Below are 19,004 nucleotides of genomic sequence, written 5' to 3'. Positions count from 1 at the left end.
ATGATACTATGTTTTTCGCCTTATATGGGATATAAATGATAGAAATATTTTTAGCGTCGAAAAAATAATAGACGCGGAAAGTTTTTTTTTCTTTCTTTATAGCGAATAAATACAATTAATTGTTTATTATTATGTTTGGTGTAAAATAATTACGTTAATCAGCTTCAATCTAGGGAGACATAATCGTTTTTGATAGGCCGTCAATCGCTTTTTTTTTTCAATTACATTGCATTTTAGGACTTTGTATTCTCTTTTAAGGAAATGCTTACAAAAAAAAAAAAAGCAGTAGCCGTTAAATGATAAACTTGAACGCGTTTATAGAAAATTGGTTTTAAATTAAAAATTAAATTATCTTGAATCTATGAAGACATACCATTTTTTTAACCGTCAATTTATATTTTTCATCACTAACATTGTATTTTAGGACTTACTTTGTGTTTTCTTCTTAGGAAATACTTACAAAAGAAAAGCACTAGTTGTTAAATGATAAACTTGGAGACGTTATAGAAAACTGATTTTAAAATAAGGACTCTGGATTGTGGTTGGGAGAATGTGAACACTGCCTGAATTGAAAATTCTACATTCAGAGGAGAAAAAAAAAGTTATGTTTAAGAACTTTCTGCTGGTGACTTTAGATTGTATATTTTAATTTAAACTGCTACCACAGCATACAACTCTGAGTAAAAAAAAAGTTATTTTGTGCTTGAAGTTCAGCGTTTAATCAAACGAGTAGTCGAGTAGTTGCTATGAAAGCAAATTTATTTATTCTCTCTCTTTAGGAATAATCCTTTAATTCTAGTAAATTAAAGGTCATGCAACATCTAATTTTACGAATTACGTATTGATTTCTATGTTTTCTCTGGTCATTAAAGCGTAATTAAGTTTATTTAAAGTTCAAATGATCACAAACAAAAAAGGAAGCACACGTCATAGAAACTTTATAAATAATCTTCTGTCTCTAAGTTAGAAAAATGTCCTTTACTTTGCAGCTGCGAAGAGCTCATTATTAAATTTACTTTGAAGTTTATTTTTAATAAGTTTCTTAAAAAGAGGTCTTCTAGAAGGAAATTGAAGTAGTGAGATTATTAAAATGCTAATGAGGTTTCTAATCCAAATAATCGGTTGAAATTCCAAAACAACTTTAAATAATAAGTCATCTGTCCTTGGGAACTGCCAATTAAAACTAGAAATTGGAGTTCTCGGGAAATTCCAAAGGAATTGACTAACACGTTTCTTCGTTTTCCTTCTTAGAGTTATAGAAGTGTTTAAACAAGCATGTACTTCATTTTTTAAAGTTTTTTGTGAATTCTTTGTTCAGTCATGTTCTAATGAGTGGATAAAGTTCGGATGCCGCGATATTCATTTAGTGAGCAGTGTTGTTTACACGTGGCAAAGTATGTTTAGGATTTTTAGCAACTTTACAAGTGAACAATCAATCTGGTTGATGTAGCTTCCTACAACGGGTAACAAGAGTATCTTCGAAAGACAATATTGTGAAGTTTATTTGAGGTAGATGAATAGAACAGATAGGAAGTCATTTAAAAAGGCATTTGAAGTAGTTAAATGAGTTAATTTTTACAGACATTCCATAAAGCACGTTATGAGTTTTTAAAAAGAAACCTTTTTTTTCTACTGCTTTGTGGCACTAGATTAAAATCTTTGCCAAGTTTAAGCTATTTTGGTTGGCGTTTCGGTTAAATGCTAAAAATTCCAACGAATATTGTTTTTTGTTCCTTGAAAGAGATTGAATGCAGTGTTAGCTTACGAAATTGGGGGTAATGTTAAACGAAATATTAAGGTATGTTCATTGAACCAAATAAAAAGAACATGTATATATTACAAATTATAATTGGGTGCAAAAGTATCAACATTTAAATGATAATTTATTAATATGCAGCATTTATTTATCTGTCTTTTACAATCACATACTAACTAATTACCATATTCATAACTACTATTAGTTATTCCTTTCTTAAATGATATTCCTTAATAATAAAAAGTAGTTTTAGATCTTAAATTGTTATTTATTTTATTTTGACTCAACACCTCCTCGTAAATAAAACTCTTGAAAACTTAATATATGCAATAAACGTAAGTATTCATATTATTTTATGAAAATGTGATTAGAATTTTTTTCATAAAATTATTAAGTTTTGTGCGGATTGTAATTTGATTTAACTGTGTTAATTTTTTTTTATGTTGGAGAATAAACTTCATTTTTATTCCAACGGCAGGCTACACTTAATGAGAAAATAAGAACGTAGTTTAATATAAAACCCACAAAAATAAGCGTAACAAAACACACAGTGACATGTTTAACCTATAGGACTGTAGCCTTCTAAGAACGTTCATGTACGGTAGACGAATGAAGAGCAGGGCAGAGACAGACAGGAAGTTGCGATGGAACCATGTCGTCCCCACATTGCAGACCATACATTTTGAACTTTCATTTGAAGGGTCACAGGGAAGAATGATTATAGTCCACCATGCTCAAATTTCCCTCATTACGTTTTTGAGCTTGAAATCTCGAATCGCTTCCAAGTTAGCCTCCTTCTTCCCTGTTAAAACTCACTCACTATGATGACTCTTGCATTAATAATATTTCTCTTGTATACTGTCTGTAATAATCTACGTGTTTCCATAGGTTAGCCAGAGTTTTTTTTTAGAAAAACGTACTTTGATTGTTTTTTCCCCGTAGCCCTTCATTTATGTTAAAAAAATGGTTAGTCATCGCCAAGAGTTTTTTGGACTCGATGATGGCCAATGAAATTTTTCCTTTTCAGTGACAACGGCTTGAAACCTTGGTTCATCAGGGTGATCTGGGATGAGAGGAGATACTAAGGTGCAAGAACAACCCGAACTTCTATAAATGCACCTTAGAGTTAGAATGCGTTTCTCATTGCGTTTAGAAATAATTAGTACATTTACTAAAACTCTTAATAAAAACATGATATATTGGTGCAAATGCTTAGTTGAGTAAGGCTTGAATTTATTAAGTTAAGTTAAGATGTAAGGTTAGTATTTTTGGAAATAAACAACGTATTCAATGCGCAGAATTAATATTAATTGCTCGTTCGAATTCTGAGTTTTTGAAATATGTTCAAAATCATTTTTTACTTTAAATACTGCGTTTATCTATATTTTGGAGAAAATGTACTTTACTTGAAGAACTAAACATGTCATTGTTACATTGTGTGCAAAAAAAAAAAAAAAAAAGTTATATTTTAATTTTAATGTTTGATGGCACAATGCTTGCCACGCAGAAAATAGAGAAAAGGTTTAGGTATACGTTTAAGTTATTGCTATTAAAGGCTAGGCAATTTCCAGGAAATGGATGCATGCGTTTAACCCTTAACAGAGGAGGTGCGGTGTCCCAGACCGCTCAAAAGTTCATCCGATCACCCCTATTTTATTTTTAGTCCAAATGAATGGTTTTTCCAAATAGCTTTTTGATTTGTGACCTTGAAAACCCCCCTTGTTTATCAGTATCTTTAGGCAAGTGCATCTGGTATAAATTCCATTGCATTATTTAGAAGCGGTCTCATAGACCACACCTCCGCTTCAGTGTTTCATTTTTCGGCAGTAGTGTAGACATGGCTCTCAACGTTAGAACCGCGGCTATGTGTTCATTTATCTTATCCGCGTTACATAAGATATGCAAAATATCCTAGATAGGGTTGAGCGTTGTTTGAAATGTTCACAAACGTTACGCAATGATGTTCTAGGGACAATGAAGGCTGAATTATTTCTCGAAATACGATACGAAATACTAATAGTTAAAAGTCTGTCAAAAATGTCTCGTAACGTTAAGTAATCAATTTTCTGGTACTAAAATGTTCTGTATATATAGAAGAATTACACTGAAATCATTAATAAATAATAGATTCATTTTTATTACGAGTAGATAACGAGTAAACTGCAGCATATTATATTTTCGAAAAATCTTTAGACTCTAGCAAAATTTCCTCGGAAAAGTTATATTTCGATTCAAAATTCGAAAATATTTTTTCCCATGCTAGTGAAAGTTCAGAGAACAGCTAAAGGAAATTACAGGAATGTTTCTCAATTACACGATTTAAAAAAATTGTAAATAGAGCGGTCTCTGAGCTCTCACGTCCCCTGTTACGTCGTACTTTTTCACTTTCCTGTTACGGGTTAATTCTTCTGTTGTCAAAAGTTCAATGTCAGTAGCTTTGAAAAATTGAAGCTCTAACATTGATCGTTAAAAATCAGCTTGATTAACCATAAAAGATGATGTTTACACGAAGAACATTAAGCATTTAATTCTTAAAGTTGTTTAAGTGAATTTAATGCATTACAAACTCTCACACTTCATTTTATTCTTATTTTTAATATAGGGTTGGTTAGGGGAAGTGGGTCATCCCTCTAAAACTGAAATATGGATAAAGTTTCCCCTTTTTTACACTGGTCATTAGGGTATATATATATATATATATATATATATATATATATATATATATATATATATATATATATATATATATATATATATATATATATATATATATATATATATATATATATATATATTTATATTTGAATATTGACTTGTGCAATTAGGATGCACTGTATTTGCTCCTAGAGCTGTGCTTTTTCGATTTTTTTTAAAAACTGTTAAACACAATGCTTTACGCTTTTTAACAGTTTTGATATTAGTTCTACCTGCTTGATCTTATAAATGATTATTTAACTACAATTCATGTTATACAGCAATAAAACTTCAGATTTAAAAAAAAATGCAATACTTTTCGCGTTTAGCAAAGTTTGAAGAATTTTAAAGACATGAAAATGTGAGGGTGATTGCGTTGAAATTAAAATTGGAATTTAACCCGCGAAAACGCGCACTAATCGGACGGACACGAGAACGTGCAAGGGGTGTCCTGCACCCCAGTGGAAAATTTTTATAATTTACTAAGCAAAAGTTTCTTTTTCACTGATTTTTTTTAAAACTTTCTTATGGCAAATATAATTATTACTTTAAACTTTGCAAATCAACTTATTAAATGAGTGATTTTTGCCAAATTAAGACAAAAAATTAAAATTAATTTTATATAAATACTTACATACATTAGTTGATGCATTCGGTACACATGGCATTAGAATATTTTTTGCAAAAAAAAATTATAGCTTTTCAAACATGATTTTGTTGGTCGTTCTTACAACTACAGAGATAACAACACTTGTATGACATCATTTTCTTTTATTTTTGGAGTTGGCTCCGTTGAAAAAATTACTTAACTCAAATTGTATTTTTGTTTAATGCATGACATCGCTCTCTGATCCGCATGGTCCTTGACAAGTTGAACGACCAAGTCTTTAATGAATCGTCTCCTCTTTTTTAAATAATTACTTGAGAACCTTTGATTAAGAGCAGCAAAATACAACAGTTGGTTGTAGCTATGTTTAGAAGAGACAAAAATATCAACATTGGCCTTTTTTTTTCCTCCTGAAATACATGCTGTAGAATAAGCTGCAAACCAATAAATGCCTACAGTTCATCTTTGCTGATATTATAGGCATTTCTTTGTCGAGTAAAGTTATATCTAATATCTTCAATAGGTATTAGTAGATTTCATTAGAAAATTCTGAATGCTTTCATCGAATAAAATTGACAATGGTTCTGAAGGTGTTGAAATATTATGCTTCATATTTCCCTGAAGTTTCTAAATAATGTTTTTTTCTGGTGTTCTTACGTTGGAATGATAGTTTTCTATCATCCGTTTTGTTTGACCATCTTTTCCAATGGAAAGACTTCATTTTTTATGACCAATTATTTCGTCATCCTCAGGTAAAGGCTTAGTTTCACTAACAGGAATATGACAACTATAAATTAAGACTTATCAGGCTCACGTAGTGCGACATTTTCGACGAAAATCAGAAAATCACAAGGACGCGCAAGGGGTGTTTTACACCCGATATAGGGAATTTTAAGAAACCGCTGCAGGAATGCACACAGTAAACATACCCCCCCCCCCCCATTAGCAAGTGACCTTCAAACCAGCTACACCGATTTTCATCCATTTTCAAATAAGGGAACTTAAAAAATTCGAAAAATAAAGTTGCGTGGAAGTCAACAAACACTCCCTTGCGCGTCCTCGCGGGTTAAAAGTAGATTTTTGGAGTGCATAACAGTCAGTTTTTATTAGCCAAACCCAGTCGTACATGTTTCAAAATATTTTCAGATTCAATTTAAATTTCTTTCAAGCCAAGGTTAAAATTGTAGAACATTTTTTTGTTATTTCAAGTCATAAAACAAAAATTGTTTTTGGTAATAAAAGACTTCTTTGCTTCTGTATGTTAAATTACTCACCCATGGTCCACCGCTTTTATAATCAGGCTCTTTTGAGAAAAGTTAACTTTAAGAAAATATCTTAAAATAAAATTAGGAAACATAATACTGAACACTGTGGAACGGAAAACGGAAAATGAAGTCATGGGCCTACACATAACAGTGTACATTACAATGAGCCTTAGTAAAACATTAGGGTCAGGTTCCATTTGATAGCTTCGGAGATGAACATCGATAAGTAACAACACTTACATCTTCAATCGTAAAAATACGAAGGACAATTCTAGCAGAGGAATTTAACTCATACAAGAAGACTTGAACTTTTCTTTGTTATAAAACCCTTGGCATCTCTCCACCTTCTTTTTCAAAGTACTTTTTCCCGTATATCCGCTTTACTGGTTCCATTTGTGTCGGCGAAAGAAATTTCGACTCTTCCCTTATCCAAGTACTTCTTTGAAATCTTCTGAAGTCACGAAGCTGAGTTGAGAAGGAAATGAAAGGAAAAAGTGTAATTTAAATTCCTTTTAGTTTCTTAAATTTCCACCCACTTGTAGCTTTTCTTTGGGGGTGTAGCGACAAATTTTCTGAATTAACGCCCTAGCTCAGTAATAGCGTCAATTTCTGAAGCTTTGCATGAAAATCATACATCATAACTACTCAACACTATTGTTTCCCATAAAACTTTGTGCTACTCTTTCGCCTTTTCCTAAGGATTACCGTTGTACACTTTGGTTCTTATTTCTTAAATTTTATGAAATAAGGCACCAAGTAAGTTATGACGTCAGTTTGTGAAGCTTTTTCTGAAAATCATACGCTACAATTGATCGATGCTATTGTTTCAATTAAAACTTTGTCCTACTCTTTCTCCTTTAGCTAAATATTACCGTGGTAAACTTTGGTCCTTATTTCACATTTTGTTTTAGAAATAAGGCACCTAATCAATAGTGGTGTCAATTTTTTAAGCTTTGCATGAAAATCATATGTCATAACTACTTATTGCTATTGTTTTTCTTACAACTTTGTGCTACTCTTTCAACTTTTACTTAAAAGTTACTTACTATTGACCGGAACTACTTATATATGATAGATGCTCACTGATTTAAAATTAAGTGCAAAAGTGCAATTTGAATTCGTTCTAGTTCCTTAATTTGCATTTAATAAAATGTTGAGTTAAAAAATGGTAAGGAATTCATGTTACCCAAAATGAAATTTAAATATGATTTTAAAAGATAAATAAATTTTTATCATTAAAAATGACGTATGCGTTCTTTCGCTGTGAAACGTTTCACTTAATGATTCTAAATCCACCATTAAATTTCTTGTACACAATAATGAAAAGAAAGGGAAAATAATACAGTGAAACAGGTTTTATTGTACAGTCGAGACCGCTTAATGGAATAGCCATTTTGCCACGAAAATATGTTCTAGTAAGCAGGATATTCCATTAACTGGGATCAAAATACAGTCGAGCCCGCTTATTAGAATATCGGTCAAAAGAATATCCCGCTTAATAGAATACATTTTCAATGTACCAAACCAATGTAATGTGTTATTTTGATCCCGGTTATTGGAATATCCCGCTTATTAGAATATTTTTTGTGGAAAAATGGCTATTCCATTAAGCGGGTTTGACTGTAACACCTTACATTGGTTTGTTACATTGCAAATGTATTATATATGGCGGGTTATTCTTTCATCCAAAATTCTATTAGGCGGGCTCGACTGTTTAAGATTTCGTAAACACCTTCCTTGTATACTAACCATTCGGTTATCTTCTAATGTTCTTCTCCTATCGTAGTTGTTTTTTTTTTTTTTTTTTGAAACTGAGCAAGAAAAAGAATGCTTTTTTTGTTGTTGAAAAAAAGAGCTCCGGATTATCCAGCGTGCCGGAAAATCCTAACTTCAGTGCATAATGTTCAATCTCAATACCTATTTTCGACATCTCGGCTTGTGCGAGTTAAAACGGTATATAGCTACTGTTATTGAAAGTATTTCATTCGTGTATGATTGTGTCATTTAATAAAATTAATTTAGTATAAAAATTGTATTTTTTTATTTATAAAAAAGGGTGACATCAAGGAAAACTGTAATAGACGTGATAAACTTAACTGGACGCGTAAAGAAGCTAGTAAAAATGTATAAAACTAAGCACCAACAGGTCCGCAAGGGTTATTCTAATTCAATACTGTCATACAACTAAAAACATCTGATTGTTGCCAATAAATCTATTATTACATTAAGAACTGAACTACATCAGTATGCAAACCAACTGGTTGGCCAAAAGTAACTTGTTGTATACTTATTTGATTAAGTTACTAAGGATTTTAAAGGCTGCTGATATTGTGCTTGATCATTTTTACGGAATGGAATTAACAAATTAAATTTTTATTTAACAAAGTGACTAAAAAAATTCCTTACTTAGCGTGTACATGATGAAGATGAAATCACTTTCAAAAATGCATAAAATATTTTCGAAGCACATATACATTTAAACTGTCGTTTTTTAAGTTCTGTAAGAGGTTTCAAGCTATCGCTTTAATTGTATTTTTAACAACGTGCTTTTTTGAGTTATCACACTTAAACTTATTTGTTATCAATATAATTTTATAATTTAAAGCTTGGCAGCTAAAGTTGTAGGATGAAGTAAAACATTGTGTGAAAAGTTCAGAAACAAAATAAGGTCCACATCTCTGAGAAAAAAATTTCATAGAAAAAAAGAAGTGCTGAGTTTCAAGAATGCCATTTAAGGGCAATACTGTTAGTTGGCATGTTCTTATGAAATTAGTCGAATCGGTTAACTTCTTTTGAAGTAGTGTTCATTTCAAAATAGGTGTGTTTTTGCTCTTTCTATTAATTTACGCCAAGGATCTCTTTTTGTTTTAGGATTTCACCCTCGATTTCTATTTCCGTCAGTCGTGGAAAGATGATCGACTGGCCTTCAAAACCCGACATGCCCTAGAAAGCCTGACAGTCGGAGCTGAGGTGGCGGATCTGATCTGGGTACCGGACACTTTTTTTGCGAACGAAAAGACCGCCTACTTCCATCAAGCTACCACGCCAAATACGTTCCTCAGGATAAGATCCGGGGGTGAAGTTTTCCGGAGTATGAGGTAAGAAATAACATGCTTACGAAACTGACCTGATCAAAAACCCTTAGCTGACTTCAAAATGAAGCACCTTTTTGTCTCCTGTTCGTTTTTTTTTTTTTTTTTTTTTTTTTTTGACATTATTGAAACGAAGTTAGAAGCGATCCACGAAAAGCGTGTAGATGAAATATAGGTGTGTTTTAGTATACCTTCAACATTATAACCTTATGTTTTTCTATAAAAGCATAGCATCTCGGCTTGTCCCATGAATGTCTTTTTTGATGAAAAAATGTATCATTCTCCTGGATGGGATTAAACCACCAACCTTTCATTTTAGCGGTTTGCGCCACGTAGGCTTCACTCCAGATGCATTGTTAAGCAAGTTAGTATAAACAAAGCTTAGTGCATGCGTTTTAAAGGTAATCGGTGGGACGTTTTTTTATGCCGTTTGTTTCCAGTTCAAACCCGCCGCCAATGTGCAATATGGAACACAGCTTCAGAATTCTAAAAATAATAGAAAATTACCAGTAAATGGATGACTGGTGAAAATTTCTTCTTTACTTGAGTGAAAACACTGATTATTTGGGTATATTTTAATGTGTCTAATTTGTTCTATTTTGACAAAATCAGCGAGGTTGAAGTATATTAACTCTTTTTGGTGCCAAAAACTTGACAGCAATTGAAAAGAAAACAATTATCTGAGATAATTCTTCTTGTAAATGCATCCGAAATCCAATAAACATTCTCAATTGCGAAGTAATTCACGATTAACGAATAAATACACATCGAATTATTCAACGTAACGAAAATTCAATGATCATTTTGTTTAAATAATTTTTGTACACCAGGTTAAGCTCAAGCTTAAGTTGGCAATCTAAATACCATGCATAAATAATTCAAAATGTGTAATTTGGTTTTTACAAAAAGAAAGGCTGTTTAATTAATTTGTGAAATATATTGTTGTTATAGACCTAGGTTTGGTGCCTAACATAGTTAGGCATCAAAATAATCGTCTTAACCGTTCATAACTACAGGATAACAAGGCTTAAAGTTAATTAAGGGATCAAATCTCAAGGAAGTGACACGACATCGTTACTTAAGCTTTCATTCTTTTCACAAAGCAAATAATCATGTAACTTGCTATGTTCTAAAAAAATAAAATAAAATAAACTTATACCGCTAAGCAGCTTCAAGTTAGAAATCAAAAGGGAAATAGTTTGATTAAAAAAAACCCCCATTTGTACGAAAAATGATATAAAGTCAGTTCTCAATACCTCGAAGTCCCTAGAGACCGAATAAAACCTTCGAGCAATTGGTATTTCATGATATTAGTTCCTTTCTCAACCTTTCAAAAAATTTTTTTTATTTTATTATCCAGAATTACAGACTATAATATTTATTGTTTGGATAAGAGAAGAAGAATTTCAAGGAGCAAAATCTTTACAAAGAATACATTTTATAAAAATAATTCGAAAAAAAAAGTTGTTATTAAAGTAGTTTTTCATTTTCACAGGCCCATCAACAAAGATTTCAGTGTTCCAATTAGTCGCCCATTCGATACCATTGCTATTTATGTAGGAAAAACGGGGAAAATATCATGTATTATTTGCATAACTTGTAAAAGGCAACACTATAAAACTCATTTGCATATCATTTAAATCAAGTATAGAAAAATATATAAGCTAAAGTACAACGTTGTAAATAAAGCCGGAAAAAAAGTCGTATATACGTCGCCAATAAAAAAAAGTATTTGCTGTTTCACAAAAATGCTATCCATTTTATAAAATATATTTTGGTGAATATATTTCTTTGGATAGAAAAAACTTCTCAACGCATAGTTTATACGGATGCCACACTAGAGTTCCTCTGAGTTAAGGTCATGTCATTGAAGCAACAACATCAGCTTTAAAACGGCGGCGTCACTTTATCTTTACTTTCCTACTCAACAGTGCTGAAACATTTCTTTCAAGTGTGTTTCTTTCCCGAAGTGATATATTTAAAATCCACAAAAATTCTCCGTTGAAACTGAATGGGATTCTTTTAGCACATATTTCTCTGAGATTTTGTTAACACTTTGAGACCGATTTTCTTCCGCAGAAAATGTTCTTCCGATCTAGGTCCAAACTACTATTTGAGTTGGACTTCAAATATTTTGCTCAATAGCGTTTGGAAAAAAAAAGAAAAAAAGAAAACCATCATATTCTTTTCCTTTTCCTAGAAAATTTGAAAGAAGTCTGTCTTTGTCACATGAATAACCAGTGGAACATATTCTTTATATATCGAGTGAATGAGGTCAGTTTCACCCTTTAAATATTCAAAATTTTCTCAATTTCTTGGAATATTTTGCTTATTCACATACTTCCAGTATTATGGAGAATTAAAACTTCATTTTTAACAGTAATTCTCTTTGTTTATTCGGTTGTCTATTACAATCAAACTTTCCCATGCGGATGGCGATATATAATAATTTATTAAGTGTAATGAAATGTTTGGTAGTTTGAACAAGGTACATATGTTTAATAATATCTTAATTGCACATAGTGAATTCCTGCGAATGAAACTCCACTTAGAGAGAACTAAAACCTGTATATAATACTACCATTTTGTCAACGGCAAATTCAAGCACTTGTTTCTGGATCGTCTTTTTTTTTTTTTTAATAAAATGTTACTTTTTAACCTAAATATGTTATGAGCTTCCACTACCCATTAATCATTTTCCTAAGTAATATAAATATTACGTTAGAAAGAGGGCACACAATTTTAGAGAATAAATATTAACAACAGTTTGTTCGAGATCTGAACCGACTTAGTGTTGTCCGATACTACCTACAGTTTTTCAATGAGAACATAGTTTGTTTTTGAATAAGTTAAACACCCCAGTTAGTGACCACTGCTTCAGTAGTAGCAACTTCAAGGTTACTTATATACTTTGATGAAAGAAATGAACAATAATATTGTGTTTAATATTTTGGTACTTAATGTAACTATGATATTGAATCGATTTTATTAATCAGTTACTTGAGTTTAAAGTAAGTAATGGAAATTCTTTGGATTTAAGAATGTCAGATGGCCACTACTGATATTCTTCAAATTTTGGATTTGCCACTACTGGGTTAAGCTTGAGGTTTGGGGGAAAATGATAAATTGACCAAAGTGAAATTCTGGCGTTTTTAGAAAATGGGACGATTTAAAAAGAGTTTGGCTATAATACGCTCTTTGAATAATCAAATTGGTAATCAATATTGTAGACCCACAATTTAAAAATAGAATTCCCTGTGGCCACTAGTAGTGCGTTTTTAATCTTCAAGGGGCCATTATTAGTGCTTTTTTAACCTTCAAGTTTGCCATTACTAGTGCGTTTTTAACGTTCAAGTGGCCACTACTGAAGCACTGGCCACTACTGGTGTGTTTACCTTACTGAATATTTTTTTCTTCATCCCTTCAGCCTAATTATTCTATTTCAGTGATGTTTTTCCCATAACGTTTTACAATTATCTACTCGTATCTTGTCTTTCAAGAAATTGGAATTATTTCAAAAGCTTCGACTTATACAAAGCCTCTTTTCAGTATGTTTTATTTTCTTGCGCTGTCTCGTCCGATACTCTTCTTTTAAAGTAGTATTATTGGATTTAGTATAATAACAAATATAACCTTTAGCAGATTTGGTTTTCTAGATTTTCTCTTTTCGTTTTGCTTCCTGCCTAATGTAATACGCAAGTTGAATGTTATACGTTTGGACTTAATATTATAATAAGACAAGATTTATATATATATCAAAACTTGACGCTAGTACGAAAGGTTTTTACTGTCCTCTTGACCCTCTTTTTGGATGTATATTAATGGTTCATAAAGGAAAATTATTTAAATTTTTGGTTAGCTTCACAAGAATCTGATGTTTTTATTGTTTTAGTTCTTGTTTGCAATACTTATATCTTTACTAATTAAAAAAAATTCTTCGCTTTAAAATAATGCATTTTTTAGTCTGAATAGTAAGTCGTTAATATTTATTGTTACTGAAAAATGTTTTGCTTGCATTCAGATACGTAACTGCTAATGTAAAATGTAAACGTTACTTTGCGTACAACCTTTAACATATGAGGCAATGAGAAGCAAAGGGATGCAAATGGACTATTTTAAGTTTCAAGTAAAACGCGTTTAAAGATCAGATGCTATGTAGGCTTTCATTGAAATTTTTTTCTCAATGCTGTACAGCAGCACCTACCAGAGTTACTAGTACAATCTCTTGCCCCAAGACATATAGACCAAGAGCTGACCCCCCAAAACACGATTTATCTCTTTTATGGCTTGTGGCCGGTTAAAATAATAAAAAAATGCAATTTAAAACTTTGGCTCGAATCCCCCCCACTAATTTCGGGTCACACGGCTGCGTAGGTGGATGAAAGATCAAAAAAATGAAAAATATCAAAGTGATGAGTTAAATGGCTAAAAACTATATAATAGCATTAAATTAATAAGAAAAAACCCGTAGCGAATTTCCCCCCCAGCTATGTTGGGGCGAACGTGGTGCCCCCCAGGGGTAAAGTATCGATTATTAAACTTAAAAAAAATGATCACTTTCGTGGGGGGGAATTTTACAGGGTATTAGTTTCATTATTTTGATTGCCAAAAAAAATTCCCCCCCAGTAACTATGGGTCAATTTGTCAAAAAAAATTTTTTTGTTCCTCTTTATTTGGTTCAAGTCGAGTATTATTCGAACTTACGCATGACTGTTTAAGTTGCAAAAAAAAAAAACCAAAGTTTGAACGTTTTTTCATTAAAAAAAACTCGTAGCAATCCCCCCCCCCCCCACACCTATGGAGTGGGTTGCTACGCGGTGCGCAGTTTTACAACGTTGTGCCCCCCCCCCAGGGGTGAATTGTCGATAGATTAAATTAAAAATAAATGATCACTTTCGTGGAGGGAATTTTACAGAGTATACATTTAATTGCAAAACAAAATATCTCCTCCCCAGCAATTATAAGTCTACTAGCTGCATTGCCAGGCGTTGCACGGTCTACCTCAAAAATGTACGTGTATTCGGCGTTCCAAGCATTTTATACAATTATATAAATTTTCTCGCTTTCATTACATTTCTTATTGCTGCTCCACTCCTATTAGTCAAAGCGCAATGTTATATAGCCTATAGCCTTCTCAATAAATGGACTATTCAACACAAAATGAATTTTTCAGTTCGAACCCGTCGTCCCTGTAGGCCAAGAGCTGAGCCCCCAAAACACGGTTTATTTGTTTTATGGCGGGTGGCCGGTTAAAATAATAAAAAAATGTGATTAAAAATTTTGACTCTAATCCCCCCCCCCCCCTCCTCCCACTATTTTCGGGTCACACGCTGCATGGGTGGATGAAAGGTCAAAATAAAAGAAAAATATTAACATAAGTGAAATGGCTAAAAATTATATAATAACATTAAATTAATTTAAAAAAACCACGTAGCAAATCTCCCCTCCAGCTATGTTGGGGCGAATGTGGGAGCCCCCCCCCCCCCAGAAGTGAATATCGATTGTTAAAATTAAAAAAAAAAAAATCACATTCGTGGGGTTGGGGATGGGGAACTTTACAGGGTATTTGTTTCATTATTTTGATTCCCAAAAAATCTCCCCCCCCCCCAGTAACTATGGGTAAATTTGTCAAAAAATAAAAGTTTTTTGTTTCTCTTTATTTGGTCCGAGTCCAGTACTATTCGAACTTTCCCATGACCTCTTAAATTGTAAAAAACAATTGCAATTATTTATTTGGTAAAAAAACACGTAGAAAATCCCCCCCCCCCATCCAGCTATGTTAGGGCGAACTTGTTGCCCCCCAGGAGTGAATTATCGATTGATTAAATAAAAAAAAAAGATTACTTTCGTAGAGAGGGGGGATTTTCTCAGAGTTTACATTTGATTGTAGCAGGACCCCCCCCCAAAAAAAAATAATTTGAATTAGAAATTTTGAAATATTTTTCAAAATGAAAAGAAGCAATTCAGCGTCCGTACATCTGCTTCTACCATTGTGTGCTCAGCATGAAAAGAAGGAAGGGGAAAGTAAACGCCTGTGATGATTTCTTCTTGCTATTTCCAAGGGCAGTTTCGTCAGTGATCAACTGGAGCCAACACAGTGAAGTCGTTATAGCTGTTGGTTTTTCTTTTCGGAGCACGCTGTACCGCATCCTTAAACTGAAAACGTAAAAAATCCTTTTTTCAAAAATATATTTTGATGTTTTTATATTATGAGTGTTTTAAAGGGTAATTTTAAGTGTAGCCAGCCACCAGATAAAAGATAATTTAGTATATTATCTCTAGAGTATACATTTAATTGTTTTAATTGCAAAAAAAAAAAAAAAAAAAAAAAATCTCCCCCTACCCCAGTAATTATGAGTTTATTTCACAAACAAAAGTGATTTTATGTTAAAATTGCAATAACGACTTTTTTACTTGTAAATGTTAATGCGTTAATCCGATGCGTTAAATGAATTTTTAAAATAATAATTTGGAAATTCATATAGATTTATTTACCTTCAGCATATTGGTTGTGATAGTGTCTATCTAATTTGATAAAAATGTTCCTGCAATCTCGATGATATAAATCTGCTTCTGTTAAGAACTCGGAAAAATCTAAATCACGGAATTTCAGTTTTCAGTGTTTTCGAATCTTTGAAACTTTTATTCCTTCAAATAAAGTTTCTGTCAAAACATTATCTTTTATCTGGTGGCTGGCTACACTTAAAATTACCCTTTAAAACACTCATAATATGAAAACATCAAAATATATTTTTGAAAAAAGGATTTTTTTACGTTTTCAGTTTAAGGATGCGGTACAGCGTGCTCCGAAAAGAAAAACCAACAGCTATAACGACTTCACTGTGTTGGCTCCAGTTGATCACTGACGAAACTGCCCTTGGAAATAGCAAGAAGAAATCATCACAGGCGTATACTTTCCCCTTCCTTCTTTTCATGCTGAGCACACAATGATAGAAGCAGATGTACGGACGCTGAATTGCTTCCTTTCATTTTGAAAAATATTTCAAAATTTCTAATTTAAATTAAAAATTTTTTTTTGGGGGGGGGGGGATTTTTTTTCCTGCTACAATCAAATGTAAACTCTGAGAAAATCCCTCCTCTCTACGAAAATAATCTTTTTTTTTTATTTAATCAATCGATATTTCACTCCTAGGGGGCAACAAGTTCGCCCTAACATAGCTGGGGGAGGGGATTTTCTACGTGTTTTTTTTTACCGAATAAATAATTGCAATTGTTTTTTACAATTTAAGAGATCATGGGAAAGTTCGAATAGTACTGGACTCGGACCAAATAAAGAGAAACAAAAAACTTTTTTTTTGACAAATTTACCCATAGTTACTGGGGGGGGGGGGGGAGATTTTTTGGAAATCAAAATAATGAAACAAATACCCTGTAAAGTTCCCCATCCCCAACCCCACGAAAGTGATTTTTTTTTTTAATTTTAACAATCGATATTCACTTCTGGGGGGGGGGGGCTCCCACATTCGCCCCAACATAGCTGGAGGGGAGATTTGCTACGTGGTTTTTTTTTAATTAATTTAATGTTATTATATAATTTTTAGCCATTTCACTTATGTGAAATACACTGCCAGCTCAGTCATTTCCAGCCGAGGACTGCAGTTTCGTGCTTATTAGCACTCATCAGCCCGGCATAGGAAAGTGACTGAGCTGGAGATGGAAAACCTCTTAAGGAAGCCAAGAGTGCGAAACAAACTGGTAGCTAATATGGAATTAGCAAACCAGACGAGTGACCGAAGCAATGGTTCGGTTCAACTCGAAGATTGAACGCAAGGCAAGGTATATTCAGTAAATCACCACCCATTAGCCAGGGCTAAAGCAGAAATACGTGAAATACACTGCCAGCTCAGTCATTTCCAGCCGAGGACTGCAGTTTCGTGCTTATTAGCACTCATCAGCCCGGCATAGGAAAGTGACTGAGCTGGAGATGGAAAACCTCTTAAGGAAGCCAAGAGTGCGAAACAAACTGGTAGCTAATATTGTTGAGTGCTAATAAGCACGAAACTGCAGTCCTCGGCTGGAAATGACTGAGCTGGCAGTGTATTTCACGTATTTCTGCTTTAGCCCTGGCTAATGGGTGGTGATTTACTGAATATACCTTGCCTTGCGTTCAATCTTCGAGTTGAACCGAACCATTGCTTCGGTCACTCGTCTGGTTTGCTAATTCCATATTAGCTACCAGTTTGTTTCGCACTCTTGGCTTCCTTAAGAGGTTTTCCATCTCCAGCTCAGTCACTTTCCTATGCCGGGCTGATGAGTGCTAATAAGCACGAAACTGCAGTCCTCGGCTGGAAATGACTGAGCTGGCAGTGTATTTCACGTATTTCTGCTTTAGCCCTGGCTAATGGGTGGTGATTTACTGAACATTTCACTTATGTTAATATTTTTCTTTTATTTTGACCTTTCATCCACCCATGCAGCGTGTGACCCGAAAATAGTGGGCGGAGGGGGGGGGTATTAGAGCCAAAATTTTTAATCAAATTTTTTTATTATTTTAACCGGCCACCCGCCATAAAACAGATAAACCGTGTTTTGGGGGCTCAGCTCTTGGTCTACAGGGACGACGTGTTCGAACTGAAAAATTCATTTTGTGTTGAATAGTCCATTTATTGAGAAGGCTATAGGCTATATAACATTGCGCTTTGACTAATAGGAGTGGAGCAGCAATAAGAAATGTAATGAAAGCGAGAAAATTTATATAATTGTATAAAATGCTTGGAACGCCGAATACACGTACATTTTTGAGGTAGACCGTGCAACGCCTGGCAATGCAGCTAGTAGACTTATAATTGCTGGGGAGGAGATATTTTGTTTTGCAATTAAATGTATACTCTGTAAAATTCCCTCCACGAAAGTGATCATTTATTTTTAATTTAATCTATCGACAATTCACCCCTGGGGGGGGGCACCACATTGTAAAACTGCGCACCGCGTAGCAACCCCCTCCATAGGTGTGTGGGGGGGGGATTGCGACGAGTTTTTTTAATGAAAAAACGTTCAAACTTTGGGGGTTTTTTTTTGCAACTTAAAAAGTCATGCATAAGTTCGAATAATACTCGACTTGAACCAAATAAAGAGGAACAAAAAAAAATTTTTTTTGACAAATTGAATCATAGTTACTGGGGGGGAATTTTTTTTGGCAATCAAAATAATGAAACTAATACCCTGTAAAATTCCCCCCCCCCCCACGAAAGTGATCATTTTTTTTAAGTTTAATAATCGATACTTTACCCCTGGGGGGCACCACGTTCGCCCCAACATAGCTGGGGGGGGAAATTCGCTACGGGTTTTTTCTTTTTAATTTAATGCTATTATATAGTTTTTAGCCATTTAACTCATCACTTTGATATTTTTCATTTTTTTGACCTTTCATCTACCCACGCAGCCGTGTGACCCAAAATTAGTGGGGGGGATTCGAGCCAAAGTTTTAAATTGCATTTTTTTATTATTTTAACCGGCCACAAGCCATAAAAGAGATAAATTGCGTTTTCGGGGGTCAGCTCTTGGTCTAATAGGAGAGGCTCACCTACTATTTGTACTGGTTATACAAATTTTTAATTTTTCCACTTGCA

At 33.4% G+C, this 19,004-nt stretch overlaps 1 protein-coding gene across 1 annotated transcript in view; it reads left to right on the top strand.

Annotated features, from left to right (window-relative positions):
- LOC129231038 (gamma-aminobutyric acid receptor subunit beta-like) overlaps positions 1-19,004 on the top strand; it is a 518,639-nt gene that overhangs the window by 166,731 nt on the left and 332,904 nt on the right. The window contains exon 4 of the mRNA XM_054865286.1: positions 9,194-9,420. Coding sequence (XP_054721261.1) covers positions 9,194-9,420 — 227 coding nt within the window. The remainder of the gene's footprint in view (positions 1-9,193; positions 9,421-19,004) is intronic.

Source organism: Uloborus diversus, chromosome 10, assembly GCF_026930045.1.
Source record: "Uloborus diversus isolate 005 chromosome 10, Udiv.v.3.1, whole genome shotgun sequence".
Classification (NCBI taxonomy): Eukaryota; Metazoa; Arthropoda; class Arachnida; order Araneae; family Uloboridae; genus Uloborus; species Uloborus diversus.
The sequence above is the reverse complement of the archived record's forward strand: the minus strand, read 5'-3'. Positions and strand labels throughout refer to the sequence as shown.